Source organism: Naegleria fowleri (assembly GCF_008403515.1).
Source record: "Naegleria fowleri strain ATCC 30894 chromosome Unknown tig10, whole genome shotgun sequence".
In the NCBI taxonomy this organism is placed as follows: domain Eukaryota; phylum Heterolobosea; class Eutetramitea; order Acrasida; family Naegleriidae; genus Naegleria; species Naegleria fowleri.
The window spans coordinates 4,632-18,307 of NW_025407942.1; the positions used below are offsets into that span (position 1 = coordinate 4,632).

Consider the following 13,676-nt stretch of genomic DNA (forward strand, 5'->3'; position numbering starts at 1 on the left):
CAAGGACAGGAAATCCATCATTGGATTAAAATCGACCATATTCACATTATCATTGTACATATTTCATCATTTTCCAAATTCATTCATTTACATCAATTTTCAACTTGTGTACTCACCTGCCACATTTTTCTTAGTATGTAAATATTTCAATGATTGATCCTCATGAATGGCCCTATCGGAATTAAATTCTACACTCAATTTAAATGCTTCCTTCCACTTTTCTTTAATTTGTTTTTAATTTCATCGGTGAGTGAGCTCCTCATTTTGAAACTCTTAAGGATGAATGTCTTTTAGGCACAAGAGAGATATGAAATTCTCGGTCTTTGCTTTCAATATTTTTTTGTTGTTTCCAAAAACCTCAAACGAATCTCTTGTTAGGTTGGGAAAAACAACGCAAGCAGCACCCAAAGGAAGACTCCACTGGGCATGTTCAATTCAATTCCAAACACTCACTTCTTCAGTTCTCTCAAACTGTGTCCTGAATCCTTCTTCCTCTTCTTCATATATTAAAAACAAACAAGCCAAAGAAAAAATGTCCAAGCTAGTGCCTGCGTTTTTCTTCCACACCACTCTCACAGCCAAAGAAAGGACTTATCGGAAAAAGAAGAAGGAAAGGCCACTACTACTACTACTGCTGGGGCAACCACCACCACCACCACCACACGGAATTGTACTACAAGTAGAGATGTTCGGGTACATTCCGATCCTATGAGTAATAGTTCTCCAACCAACCCCATTTCATCCACAACAGCAACAACAACAACCACTAGTGATGACCACCACACAAAGAAACACATGAATATGCAGGAAAATTCGGCATTTCTTGAATCGGAAGATATATTCACTTCTCATCGACATAAAAGTATCACGGAAGTCATCATCACACGAACAGTCTTCCAAAACAACATCCACTGGCTCCGAAAACAAACTTTAGACACATTATTGTATCACAATGTCCCGAAGAGAAGGGTATTACAATTATTAGGATTAATCGTCCTCATGTGAAGAATGCCGTCCATCGTCCATGTGCCGATGAGTTGTTCCAAGCTTTTTATAATTTTGAAAAGGATGAAACTGCCCTTGTGGCCATTCTTTATGGAGGAGAAGATATGTTTTGTTCGGGCGCTGATTTGAAAGAAGTGGCGAAAGGAAATATGAATCAAGTAGAATCTGCATACGAAACATTGAAGGGTCCAATGGGACCAACGAGAATGGTCTTATCTAAACCCGTTATTGCAGCCATTGGTAGTGGTTACTGCTGTGCTGGTGGTTTGGAACTCGCCGCGTGGTGTGATTTACGAGTGTGCAAGAAAAATTCAATTTTTGGTGTGTTGTGTCGAAGATTTGGAGTGCCTCTTATTGATGGAGGAACAATTCGATTACCAGCTCTTCTAGGCCTTTCACGAGCAATGGTAAGTTTCGTGGTGCATTTTCACAATGATTGAAAAAGGACAAACAACCTTTGAAATTTAAATTATAATTTCTCATTTGCACAATGTTGCATGTACCTCACCGTTCTTCTTCTAATCATTTGGAAATATACCCTGCTTGAATTCTCAATGATTAGGACTTGATATTAACTGGACGTGAAATTGATGGTTGTGAAGCATATAATATTGGCCTTGCAAATCGATTAGTATCTGAAAATGATAATGTCTTGGAAGAGGCCACTAAATTAGCCAAACAACTCTGTACCTTTCCTCAATTGTGCATGAGACACGATAAATTATCAGCTTACGATTCAGTGTATAGCCCTCTTCGAGCAAAACTGCAAAAGGAATACGGTATGGCTAGCCCTTTTGAATATGGAAACACTACAAGGCGCCCGAAAATTTTCTGAACGACAGTCCAAACTCTAAAGTCTCCAACTTTTCAAGACGTCACCAATCAATTTTTAATAATTGAGACCGAATCTCCAGAGCTGTACAGAGCTACGGCAAAATAAAACACATCGTCCTCTCCATTAAGCTTTTTGCAAAGATCAGAGAATGCAATTCCCAAGGGTTGACCGTTTCTAGCAAACGATAATGTACCATTGTATCGTAAATCCAATTGAACTTTGAAACAATCATTGGTTCCACATGCCACTCCATCATAATTTAACGAGTGAAAATTGTGGCACGTATGCCCATTGTACAAATAATAGCACCAGCCTGTTAAATGTGTCCATAGAGAGTGTCGTGGAGTGAAAGCAATTCAGTGCCATATTTATAGTCATTGATTAATAAATAAAAAAAATTAAATAATGCCCTTACGTCTTCTTGTTACTTACCATTCTCATAATTGAGGTTACCATTTAAATTCACATCACATTTACAAATTCCAATGTTAATTATTCCATGTATGGTCTTATTCACCTTAATGTGCAGCTCCTTTCGTTGTCCCATTCTCACCGGTTCAACACATAAATTGACCGACCATCCATCTGTATTCACTTTGCAAAGAGTCTTTTGATCGTTTGAAATTTTAAGATCCTTGCCCTATAGTTGGAAACATTCATGTATTAACATTCATGTAAATGCAATGTGCGTGGTAAATAATATTTCGAGTTCATAATATTGAGAAATAGCAACAGATGATTCAATAGTATATGTTGCTCTTTTAGATGAATTGTGAATTACACTTACCATCATTAACACATCAAATCCAGTCACAATACCGCTTACATGATGTCTAGGTTTTGTGCTAATAAAATCATCCTCTCCATTATTGGAGGCTCCAATCACTTCAGAACTGTCGAATATGGAGGTAGGGCTCAGAACAGAAATTTGTTCCAAGTTTTGAATGACGGGCAAACTTGTATTGAGGCTTGGCGATAACAAATCTTTCGAATCTTTGGCATCCTTACTATTGGCGAGTGATGTGATCAATGCTAATGACGGCTGACTCTTATGCAGTGCTAATTGTTGGTTGGCCTTTTCTACTTTTTGAACAATGGTGTTGAGTTGGCAGCTCATGGCCTTTGCAATTTTCTTCAGTAACTTGACTGTTAATTCCATATCTGGAACGTATTTTTCTGGGAGAGAAATTAAATGATTCAAACAACTTGGTGATAAATATTGTAACCGTATGTGATTCAAAATGGTTGGAAAGTATTTCTTTCGTGTAGCAAAATCGTATTCAATCCATTGCAGAGCAGCATGAAGAATATCGTCTTCTGTCCTGACATTTAGATCATCCCTCGAAAGGATGCTCAATACAGTCTCAATGTCTCCAATGAGATTTAACTGTCCATTCTTACAAATAATGAAAAACTTTTGGGCAATAAATCGGCTCGCCTTAGTTTTGAGTGATTGATACTTGGAATTTTCTAAAAATATACATGATAGTACATTGAACTCATTCAAATTTTTCTCTAAATAAGCTTCACAGAGTGTCACTAAATCTCCAAACATGTACTTGTCAGCTGTCTCCAAGAGAGGAGCCAAATCGCATTCCAAGCATTCAACTTGAAGATTATACATGCTCTGTATCATGATACAAAATATTCTGACATCTTCATATCCAATTTCGTTCACGTTATGATCATATCCTTCACACTCAATCACAGAGTGGTCATAGATTTCTATTTGAGTACTCGTTTTCTCTTTCATATCACCGAAAAACATTTTCATAAAAAAGGGGCTGTATAAGGCTAAAATTGCCTTATTGACATGTAGCTCAGTAAATGTGACAAAGGGCTTCTCTGGCATTGTTCGTATCGAAAGCTCCTCCTCGAATTGATTTGTATTTTGTAAGCAATGTGGTAGCATGGTGTTGCCACTCACTCCATTGCCGCATGTGCTGGTGGTAATACTCGATGAAGAAATGTTGACGTCTTCAGCTTCGGTACTCGAAGACTCGTTCTTTTCGCTGGTAGAGTTATCACCAGCATTTCCGCTTGTGCCCAAACAATTCAATAAATTCAATTTTGATGAATGTTTCAAAATTATTTTGAAATCACTCAACTCCGCATTATTAAACAAGGAGGGTATTTTCGAAGAATGCTCCTTTCCAAATGTCAGTTTTGCTTTTTGTAATTTTACATTATTTTCAGCCATTACAAAAACATAACTCCTACTTTGTGAGGATACCGATGATGGTGAAGAAGGCATTCTCTGTTGTTGTACATTCATTTGCAAAGTTATATTATTATTATTATTTGTCAAATTATTCTGAATATGAGAAATACTCATGGTAGTCACTAGAGAGGTTGGATCGGAGACAGATCTTAAATGTTGTAGCTCAGCGCTGAGTTGACTTCTCGCTGAGGACGGTGGATCAGCAATAGCCACGTAGGAAGAGGATGAAGAGGGATTGGTTGTGGTAGGTAAGTTTTGGCTATTTTCATGCACAAGTTGAGTCATGTCCAATTGATCCATCACAAGCCTAGCTTCGGAGGGTGAACCGATGGATAATGGTGATGATTGCTGTTGTTGTTGCTGTCTCGGAGAAAGATGATGGACATTATGTTCCGATGATGATCCGCTCTGATTATTGTTGTTATTCCTCTGTTCCCGTAATGGAGTAGAAGATCTTGAGAGAGTCCGACCAAGACTTGTGCCATTGTTGTTCTGATGATTACTTTCCAAATGTTGATGGGAGGAAGAAGAACAGGGTATGAAACGAGGGAGTTGGTTGGTGTGCTGCTGTTACTTCCTGTGCTCGGACTGTTGCTCTCTCCACCACTCAGAAGGCTGCTCGTCGAGTGATACGAAGAAGACATTTTTTGTTTTGTGTCTGTCATCGTGATATCATCGGAATTGAAGGAAAGAGGGTGGTTTCAACAAGTGTTCCGAAAGTCTTTTTGGGTCAAGTTCAATAAGCGGGTTCAGTTTCAATAAAATCATCTTTTGATTGGCTTGGTTGCTTTACGAGTGTTCATTAGAGTGATTAGAATGAACGATGAAAATTAGCCTCAATTCACCCAATGTACTACATTGCAGCAGGCCACCACTCTTAGATAAAGATCTTGGGCTCTTAAGCCTTTGACGCGCGTCCAAGGTTGCTCAACACTCAACATGCACACTCTCGTTTATTTTTTTCTCTTTCAGGAGAATGGACAAATTTCCTGAATCTACAGTCTTTCCAAAGATGATTGCAACCAATAAATACCATTAAATCCTCAACAAGTACTTGATGCAGTTTCCCCTCTTTTCTGAAACCAAAGTTTTTACTACATCGTACTAGTAGCAGCCCCTTTATCTCACCCTCCTCTTTGATTTTATACATTCCAAAGCGTGAGATTTTAATTTTCAAAACCTTTCAAAAAAGAAAATACAAACCAAAACATATTTTGTAGTCGGCGATAAAACGAATTCACTGTCACCACCACCATCACCACCACCACCGAAACAACAACAACAACAACTGCCGAACACCCAAATCCACCACTTTTATACCACTTCTTCATTTGTTTACAACTCTACTGAAGACCTTGTGCAGTCAGACTGACAAACTTGTATTACTCATCATCAGAGTAGAAAGTGAGTGATCATCATCGGTTTGGAAATTTTGTACCACATCATCATCACCACAGGACGAGAGCCTTTTTTGAATGAGTACAAGTTCTCTCATCCTGAATACCATCCATCAACACAACACCATCATTATTGAATCATCGTTGATATAGTTTAGTGTGGAAGTGGAATACCGAGAACAACTTTGTCTTCATATCATCAATTCCTATTGACCTACACAATTAATATTTATTTGAAACACCCATCATCGCTGTCATCCGTCATCATCATCACAATTATCACCATCAATTAACATTCATCGTATACATTATTTCAACAAATATTTATACAACATCACCTCTACATTGAATCACAACGACGTCACTACCACTTCATTTACACACACAACAATTTTATATTCTCATTACAATCAACAACAAAACATGGGCTGTTTTGGAAACAAAGACAAATCATCTTCAAAGGAAGAAGAAATACTAGACTCTAAAAAGATTCTGTTATTGGGCGCTGGTGACTCTGGAAAAAGTAAGTAGTAGTGGTTGTAGAGTGCCATTTACATCATTCACCGTTTTGGGACCGTGCCGTGTTATCCATCAAAAAACGTTTTAACCAAATGATGACCACAACTTTTCATTTTTGGAAACTTTTGGTGTTAAAATGGTGCTGAACGCTATTTCATTCATCATTGTTGCTATTTTGCGATTCATATATTAATTACTTAATAACAGGTACAATATTCAAACAACTTCAAAGAATTTATAACAATGGCTTTCCGGTCGAGGAGAGAATTTTGAAAAAGAATGTCATTTATGAGAACGTGCTGAGAAATATGATGAGTCTGATAAAAGCGACACATACATTCCAGATACCGATAGAAAATGAAGATAATAGAGAAAGGTAAGTGATTGACGCCACGACCAAGTTTTATTCTGAAAATCTTTTATTCTCTTTTCAAATGCTTGTAATTGTTATGATGCATTGAATTGCCAATATTCCTCTCATTTTACATACACTATCTCTCTGTTGCATTTTACAAAAAATTGCACAATACACGTTTGCACATCTCAGAGCGGGCAAGATTGACCAACTATCATCCAAAGTATTGCTCTCTATTGAACGTGTATGGAGCTCGGAACTCGGTTTGGAAATTAAAAAACTGTGGGAAGATCCTGGTGTCCAACGAACTTTTCAAAAACGAAGTGCATTTCAAATTGAAGACTCCGCTCAATACTACTTTGATAACTTGGAACGAATTTGTGAGGAAAATTATATACCTACTGAGGAAGATATTGTGAGAGCCAGAATGAAAACAACCGGTCTCATTGAACAAAAATTTGTATCTCATAATACCGAGTTTGTCATGATAGATGTCGGTGGACAGAGAAATGGTATGTTTAACTCGAGTTATTTCTACCATATCTTGTGAAACATAATTATTGGAACACTTTCTTACATTTTTGATGGTATTGTGACAATTTGTTCTTGGAAAATTTTGAATGAATATGGTCGGAACGTGATGTCAACAACTTGATAATTCACAGAACGTAAAAAATGGATACATCATTTTGAAGGAGTTGATGTCGTCTTGTTTGTGACAAGTATGAGTGAATTTGATCAAAAGTGTTATGAGGATGACCAAACTAACCGTATGAAAGAATCTCTTCAACTGTTCGAGGACCACATCAACTCGAGATGGTTCACTAATGCTCAAGTTTATTTACTATTCAACAAGTATGACCTTTTGAACAAAAAATTAATGCCGGAGTGAGATTACAAGACACTTTCGAAACCTATACTGGAGAAAAGGACCCAAATATTGCCAGAGATTTTATAATTAATCTTTTTACATCTAAAGATATTAATTCAAAACTGGTGAATGTGAGTTGTGTGACGGCTTTGGATCTTGCTGAACTCGGAAAACAAATCGAAGCCATGATTCAAACAATTATTTCAAGGTCCAAGCAACAACAAGAAAACCAAAATAATCAACAACAACAACCTCACCATCATTAATAAATTATTCTCTACACCTAATGTTGGAATCAACCATGGTTTCACTTTCTGTGGGGATGGTATTCGTGGATGAGGTTGGTGAGGATTGGGTGGCTGTCTGTTGTCCCAAGTCTGCTTGCAACTCTGCAAATGATGAAAAACTCTTAGATTTAAGGCTATGTTTTCTTCGGTTGCGGTAATTCCGAATAATCGTGTCATTGTGATGAGTTAATGTTGGGGAGGTCGATAAGGGCGAACTTGTCATCGTCGTCGATGAAGAAGGAGCTTCCACTTTCATTTCAGAAATCGATTGTACCCGCATCATGACTGAGCCCCTACGCGAAGGTGTTGATGGTTGCGAATTTTTCTTCTCTTCCTTTTCAATGTCTTCCTTTGCTTTCTTGAATTGAATGATAAAGTCTCGTATGATGACCAATAATTGATCACTGCCACTTCCATTCGTTTGTGAAGCGACCTCATCATAATTGAAATGGAAAAAGTCACAGGCCATCGTAAAGCTATTTTGAAGCTTATTGAACGCTTTTTGAACTTGTGACACTGATTCTTCACATTGGGCCAAGAATGATGAAAAGTTTTTACACAAAACTTCATCATGCTCTGTTTTAGCCTCATCTCCAGCAAGCAAGAGCTGCCGATTTTCAAGGAAATAATCTTTCACAGTTTCGAGTTCTTTCAAATTGAGTTGTATCGTTTCCAAACTCGTGTTGACAATATCTGGATTACAAACATAATTCTCAAGATTTGCTTCAAAATTATAGAGGTCATTACTATCTTTCTTTAAAGTTTCTGCAAGAAAGTGAATTAATGTGTAGGTTTTTGAATTGTGTTGTGCTTTGGTATCACTCAATTTCGGAAGAATGTTCAAATGAAATCCTTGAGCGTCTTCAAGTTTGGTTTTTCCTCGATTCATATAATTTCCTAGAAATAAGAGAATGTGAAGAACTTTCACAAATGCTTTTGAATTTTGTATCTGTTCGTAAGCATTGTATTTCAATTCAATGATTGAGAGGAGAGACTTGGTGTCGAAGGACTTGATGTATTGCATGAGTTGAATTTTGATTGGTAAATGTTGAACTTGTGACAAATGCCATGTCCACATAAGTGCAGGTTTCAATTTTTGAATATTCTTCTCTACAATAAAGATCTTTTTCTCATCTCTTCAATGGCAGGAACAAACTGAGAAATGGCTTTCATTTGCTCTATTGATAATCTCTGAGTATCTAGATGATTGATATTTTGAATGATGGAGATCACATCACACTGTTTGAACAATCCACTAATTAAAATTTCCAAATTTCTGGATAGAGAGGAATCAATAACGGTTTCTAATTCCTTGGAGATGGCTTTTTTAGCTAAACCTATTCGAGATGGAGAATCCTTGGAGGCCGAGAAAATGGTCTCCAATTTTTGTAAATGATCCACAGAAATGACATCCACTTTTTCTTCTACATTCCAAACGGATCTACTTCTCGTTTTGGTCAGTGTGACAGGTTTCCAATGAATATTCTTTGTTTTAGAGACTTCTTTTTTTGTTTTTCTTGGAATCACTCGAACATTTGGAGGAAGAGGAACCGACCCAGGTGGTGGTGGAGGAACAATTCCACCCATATCTGGAGGAGGTGGCGGTGGTGGTACTACACTTTCATCCATGTTGGAAAACATGGGAGGTGGAGGTGGGATATTAGAGAATATTGGAGGTGGAGGTGGAATAGAAGATGGCAATACAGTGACAGCAGACATTTCTGATGCCTCTCGTACCTCTTCATCACTTACAAGAGGAAATGAATAAGTTTTGAATTGTTTCAATTCATATTCGGTTTCATCAAAATAGAAGAGTTTCGAAGAGTTGGAAAATAAATTCAATATGGTTTGATGATAAGTTGATTCGTTCTCAATGGGATTCTCTAAAAGTGTCAATGCATGCAAATTTTCAAAATAATTTAAGAAATAGACATCTTCAAATTGGGAAATATTGTTCGCATGAAGATAGAGTTGCTTGAGGCTATTCTTTCCGCAAGCTCGTAAAATTCCTTTCACACTGGTCAAGTAGTTATGTGAAACATCTAAAAATTCCAAGTTGGGAAGTTTAACTCTCGAGAAACTGTCAAGAGTTTCTAATAAATTAAAACTTAAATCTAAAATCGCTAAATTCGAAGTAACTATACAAGATGGGATATGTACACATGATAGATAGTTGTGTGACATGTGGTATTCTCGAATAGTTGGAATACAATCACTGAAAGAGAAAATGTCATTCAATTTGGTTTTTCTCATCCTCAGTTTTGAAAGTTGTTTCCATATTCGATGGGGTTTAAACAAACAGCTCAAGTTAGCAATTTCGCACTTTTCAATATATACAGATTTCACTTGATTCAACACATATTCACCCAAGCATTGGTCATCTTCTAATTTGTGAAGTAGTTCGTGACAATCAATGAATCGTAAGCTCGAAAAAATTGTATTTTCTGGGTCTAGAATACTATCAAACGTTTCAATGTTCACATTTCTATTAAACGTTATGCCTCGTAAATTTTTTGGAGGATTAATAATAGAGGAAAGTATGAATTGGCAAGTGGTCGATTTTCCAGTAAAAATGATTTGATTTAAAGCTCCAAAATATCGCAAATTCACAACCACACTCCTTGTTGTCTCTTCTTTTCATTTCTCAACTTTTTAAAAACACCTCAATTTCTGTCACAACTGTCCTAAATTTTTGAATCAAAATATCCATATCCGAATTTGTGGCATGATAGGAATCAGAAGTGTTCACAATTTTATCCAACACCCATTGAAACAAGTGTTTGGCCTTGCTCATCGAGTCTCCTCTCGATTCTTTTGTTGATGATATTGTTCAATCCTTTCAAACAATCGTTGCATGTGATACGTCGACAGCGATATTTTCGCAAGTTTTCTCGATTCGTTTCGTTATTGGAATCCCAATAATGCAAATCTTCCGATGAATGAACATCCTGTAAGAATAATGACAAGGTTTTAATCATTCGATCTACGGAAGAGGATGACGAATGTGTCGTCGTCAAGAGCGAGAAGGAAGGAGGTGCTGATGATGATACACTTGTGGTGTTTCCTCCAAAATTGTGAGGTGGTGGTGGCGTTGAAGAAAGAGTGGTCATACTTTGCAAAGAAGAAAAACGAGGAGACAATGAAGAGATGGGACTCGATCCATGCCCACTACTACTACTACCATTACTCGGATGGCTGTTCAACAAGCCAACTGGCACTGATGATGAAGGATTTGAAGCAGCAGCAGCAGCAGCAGCAGCATGGAGGGTCGTTACAGAGAGGAAGGAATTGGTTGAGATGGCAGTTGACGAGGTTGCACTCAGAGAGTCCGATTCAAAGCCTATTTCTTCTTCTTCTTCCGAGAATGATGGTGCTGATGGATCAGAGACAAGATTACTCGTGTGGTGGGTCATTGAAGAAGAAGAAAGCCGATGATGGTGGTCATCCTCTTCGTGTTGCATGCTTTTTTGAAATGATTTCTTAATTTAGAGAGAGGGATCGATTGCAATCAGGGATTGATTACAATTTTCAAGTTGAGATCTGTTTGGGTGACATGCCAACTTTGTTCTATTCGATGACCGCACAAATGCGCGTGGAATTGAGCGAGCACTAAAATTTACGTTTTCAAATTCTGACGTCAATTTGACATTTCTCATTATTCATTCTATCTAAAATTTCCTTACACGCCACCTCCAATTAATATAATTATATCGACTGGAAACACGTTTAAGGATTCCTATAGGAACAGCCATTGCCAAGAACTTTCACCAAGAAGATTCCAATACCAGAAAGTCTCCGCGATTGTCAGGTGATCCATAGGTTCAAATAAGCATAACTGCTGAAAATTTCCTTAATTTGAGAGTTTTTATCTACATTACATTCAGTTCTCAGTGGTCAAGAGTTTTCACTTTAAGTTTCCATCGTTTGAGTAAATTCTGGCTGATAGCTTCCATACCTTCTGAATTGGAGGCAATTGAAGATTCTGTCGATGCTACATGTTTAAATTGTGGAGGTATATTTTCACTTTTTTGAACTCGTGTAATAAGAGCAGCAAGAAGGTTTTGGGCAAATTGAGAATCTTTCTTTTCAACCTTTTCTAATTCTTCGACAATGGTTGATAACGATGCTGCTGCTTGTTGTGATTTTGCATCTTTAAATGATGGAATAATGATGTCCTCCATTATGGAGCTCGTGCTTGCGGGTGATATTGTACTATTATTTTCTTTCATTAATTCAGACATGATTGAGGGTAATGCACCTTTTCGAACAGAATCCATTGGTTGTGTCTTGTCCTTACGTTGAACGATGGTATGGGTACTAGGAGAGGTTTCATCGTCACTTCTAGTTTCTATTGAATCTCGTGAAGGGTTCCTTCGTTTTCGGATGGATAAGCATTGCTTGAAATTGTGCTCACTGATGACACAGAGTTGACAGTGTCATTCTTTTGGTCAGAGGAAGATTTCTTGGTTGGAGGTGTTGAGATTGGTGTGTTTGTGGTGGTCGAAGAGGAAGGTAGATTTGGAACTTCTCGAACTGTGTTTGTTCCATCAGATCCAAATTCCCAAAAACCTTTTCCTTGTCGCGTGGTATATTTTTGTTTTTCACTGTCGTCATCATCGTCTGATAATTCGTCGTCGAGCGAGCTGTCACTGTCTGAGTCTGAAGAGCCACCTCTTCCCTTCTTTAGTTTTTGTTATTGTCCCATGCAGCCTTTCTCTGTATGAGATCGACCAGTATGGTGTTCTTTTTTGCTGTTCTGATAAATTTGTGTTTCAATAAATCGCTTGCTGATAATCGATCTTGTGGATTTTTCTGCAAGCACAACATGACAAATTCCTTAAATGCCTTAGAGAATTTGTTCTCTTCGAGAGTGGGCGGCTCATTCTTTTGAATTAGAAAAAAGGCAGTATTAATGGGCACATGAGCATATGGAGGCTCTCCTTTTGCCATTTCAATGGCTGTTATTCCAAGTGACCAAATATCTGCTTTTTGATCAGCTCCTTCGTGTTTAATGACTTCTGGGGCCATCCAGAAGGGAGTTCTACAGAGAAATGAAACATTGAATTTATATAATCTTAAATGACACCTACCCTACAAAACTATATCGTTTCTGAATGGTTTCATCAGTGGTTCCACTTGTTGACAAGACTCCAACCACGCCTAGACATGGGACAAGTACGTGCATAAAAGAAGGTATTGAATTTTCAATTGATGAATGCATGAATAAATGAACGAACAAGATTATTTGTTCATGTTCGTAATGTATGCAGGTTTCAAAAAATCAACATTAATGTCTGAATATTTCGATTTCAAAAAAACCTACCAAAATCTGCAAGTTTGACCTCTCCATTCTCGCCAACGAGAATATTGGCTGCTTTCTGTAATATTATATTCGTTCAAAAATAAATGGTTCCATTAAAAATCATAATAAAATAATTAAATAGATAAAGATATATATAATAACGAATAATAACGAATAATTGAATAAATTATTCATTCCAATTTCGAGTTATTCTTGCACTTACCAAATCACGATGAATTTTATGTTCCGCGTGCAAATATTCTAGAGCTTTTAAAGTTTCTCTCAAAATTACTGCAATATATTGTTCATCGAGAGGACCAGGTTTTATCAGATCGGCAACGCTTCCTCCCTCTGCCAACTCCATAACTATCCACAATTTTGTCGAACAACATAACTGCCATAAATTTTGACAATATTCTCGCAATCCATTGTTTTGAGAACATGAATTTCTCTTTGAATATCCTCGATATCCTCTTCTGAATTTTCCAAATCAACAATTTTGATAGCCACTGGCTGTTTTGTTCTTTTTATCAATTCCTTTCCTATATGATGATCATTTTCATGACAGTCAACCGTAAAGTCAACCATCAAGGGGCTCCGAGTTATTACAGAATGAACATTATGATGACATACCATACTTCTGCAAATCCACCCGAGGCAATCCACTTCACCTTTTCATAGGGACAATCCTCCATTTTTGATGATTATTTCCTACAAGAAAACGTTGTTTAAAAATATCCAACTGTTGATTAGTAATAGCAGGAGAAGTTTTGATCAGGCCTGTTAATTATAATTACTTTCTCACGAACAGAATATGTGATGGTTTATGAGATAATAACCAAAGCTCTTTCAAAGCACTTTTTTAATTTTTTTTATTTGGTATA

At 37.2% G+C, this 13,676-nt stretch overlaps 8 protein-coding genes across 8 annotated transcripts in view; 2 read left to right on the plus strand and 6 right to left on the minus strand.

Annotated features, from left to right (window-relative positions):
* Positions 1–503, minus strand: part of FDP41_011638 (uncharacterized protein) — a gene marked incomplete at both ends in the record, with an annotated part of 1,083 nt that extends 580 nt beyond the window's left edge. Inside the window, 2 exons of the mRNA XM_044702068.1 lie at positions 117–172; positions 454–503. Coding sequence (XP_044566946.1) covers positions 117–172; positions 454–503 — 106 coding nt within the window. The remainder of the gene's footprint in view (positions 1–116; positions 173–453) is intronic.
* Positions 504–532: 29 nt separating this feature from the next.
* On the plus strand, positions 533–1,840 carry FDP41_011639 (uncharacterized protein; the record flags this gene model as incomplete). The annotated part of the gene is made up of 3 exons (XM_044702069.1): positions 533–679; positions 864–1,412; positions 1,568–1,840. The coding sequence occupies 3 exons, from the start codon at positions 533–535 to the stop codon at positions 1,838–1,840; spliced, it is 969 nt and encodes a 322-aa protein (XP_044566947.1).
* A 47-nt stretch (positions 1,841–1,887) lies between these two features.
* Positions 1,888–4,705, minus strand: FDP41_011640 (uncharacterized protein; the record flags this gene model as incomplete). The annotated part of the gene is made up of 4 exons (XM_044702071.1): positions 1,888–2,153; positions 2,273–2,480; positions 2,628–4,490; positions 4,565–4,705. The coding sequence occupies 4 exons, from the start codon at positions 4,703–4,705 to the stop codon at positions 1,888–1,890; spliced, it is 2,478 nt and encodes an 825-aa protein (XP_044566948.1).
* Positions 4,706–5,881: 1,176 nt separating this feature from the next.
* Positions 5,882–7,224, plus strand: FDP41_011641 (uncharacterized protein; the record flags this gene model as incomplete). Its single annotated transcript, XM_044702072.1, has 4 exons — positions 5,882–5,981; positions 6,185–6,353; positions 6,525–6,844; positions 6,998–7,224. The coding sequence occupies 4 exons, from the start codon at positions 5,882–5,884 to the stop codon at positions 7,222–7,224; spliced, it is 816 nt and encodes a 271-aa protein (XP_044566949.1).
* A 249-nt stretch (positions 7,225–7,473) lies between these two features.
* Positions 7,474–8,514, minus strand: FDP41_011642 (uncharacterized protein; the record flags this gene model as incomplete). The annotated part of the gene is made up of 1 exon (XM_044702073.1): positions 7,474–8,514. The coding sequence occupies one exon, from the start codon at positions 8,512–8,514 to the stop codon at positions 7,474–7,476; it is 1,041 nt and encodes a 346-aa protein (XP_044566950.1).
* An 86-nt stretch (positions 8,515–8,600) lies between these two features.
* On the minus strand, positions 8,601–10,951 carry FDP41_011643 (uncharacterized protein; the record flags this gene model as incomplete). Its single annotated transcript, XM_044702074.1, has 2 exons — positions 8,601–9,874; positions 10,354–10,951. The coding sequence occupies 2 exons, from the start codon at positions 10,949–10,951 to the stop codon at positions 8,601–8,603; spliced, it is 1,872 nt and encodes a 623-aa protein (XP_044566951.1).
* Positions 10,952–11,377: 426 nt separating this feature from the next.
* Positions 11,378–11,767, minus strand: FDP41_011644 (uncharacterized protein; the record flags this gene model as incomplete). Its single annotated transcript, XM_044702075.1, has 1 exon — positions 11,378–11,767. One exon carries the CDS (start codon positions 11,765–11,767, stop codon positions 11,378–11,380), a length of 390 nt encoding a protein of 129 aa, XP_044566952.1.
* A 71-nt stretch (positions 11,768–11,838) lies between these two features.
* Positions 11,839–13,487, minus strand: FDP41_011645 (uncharacterized protein; the record flags this gene model as incomplete). The annotated part of the gene is made up of 7 exons (XM_044702076.1): positions 11,839–12,171; positions 12,222–12,531; positions 12,581–12,650; positions 12,814–12,868; positions 13,016–13,158; positions 13,303–13,334; positions 13,426–13,487. The coding sequence occupies 7 exons, from the start codon at positions 13,485–13,487 to the stop codon at positions 11,839–11,841; spliced, it is 1,005 nt and encodes a 334-aa protein (XP_044566953.1).
* Positions 13,488–13,676: the final 189 nt, after the last annotated feature.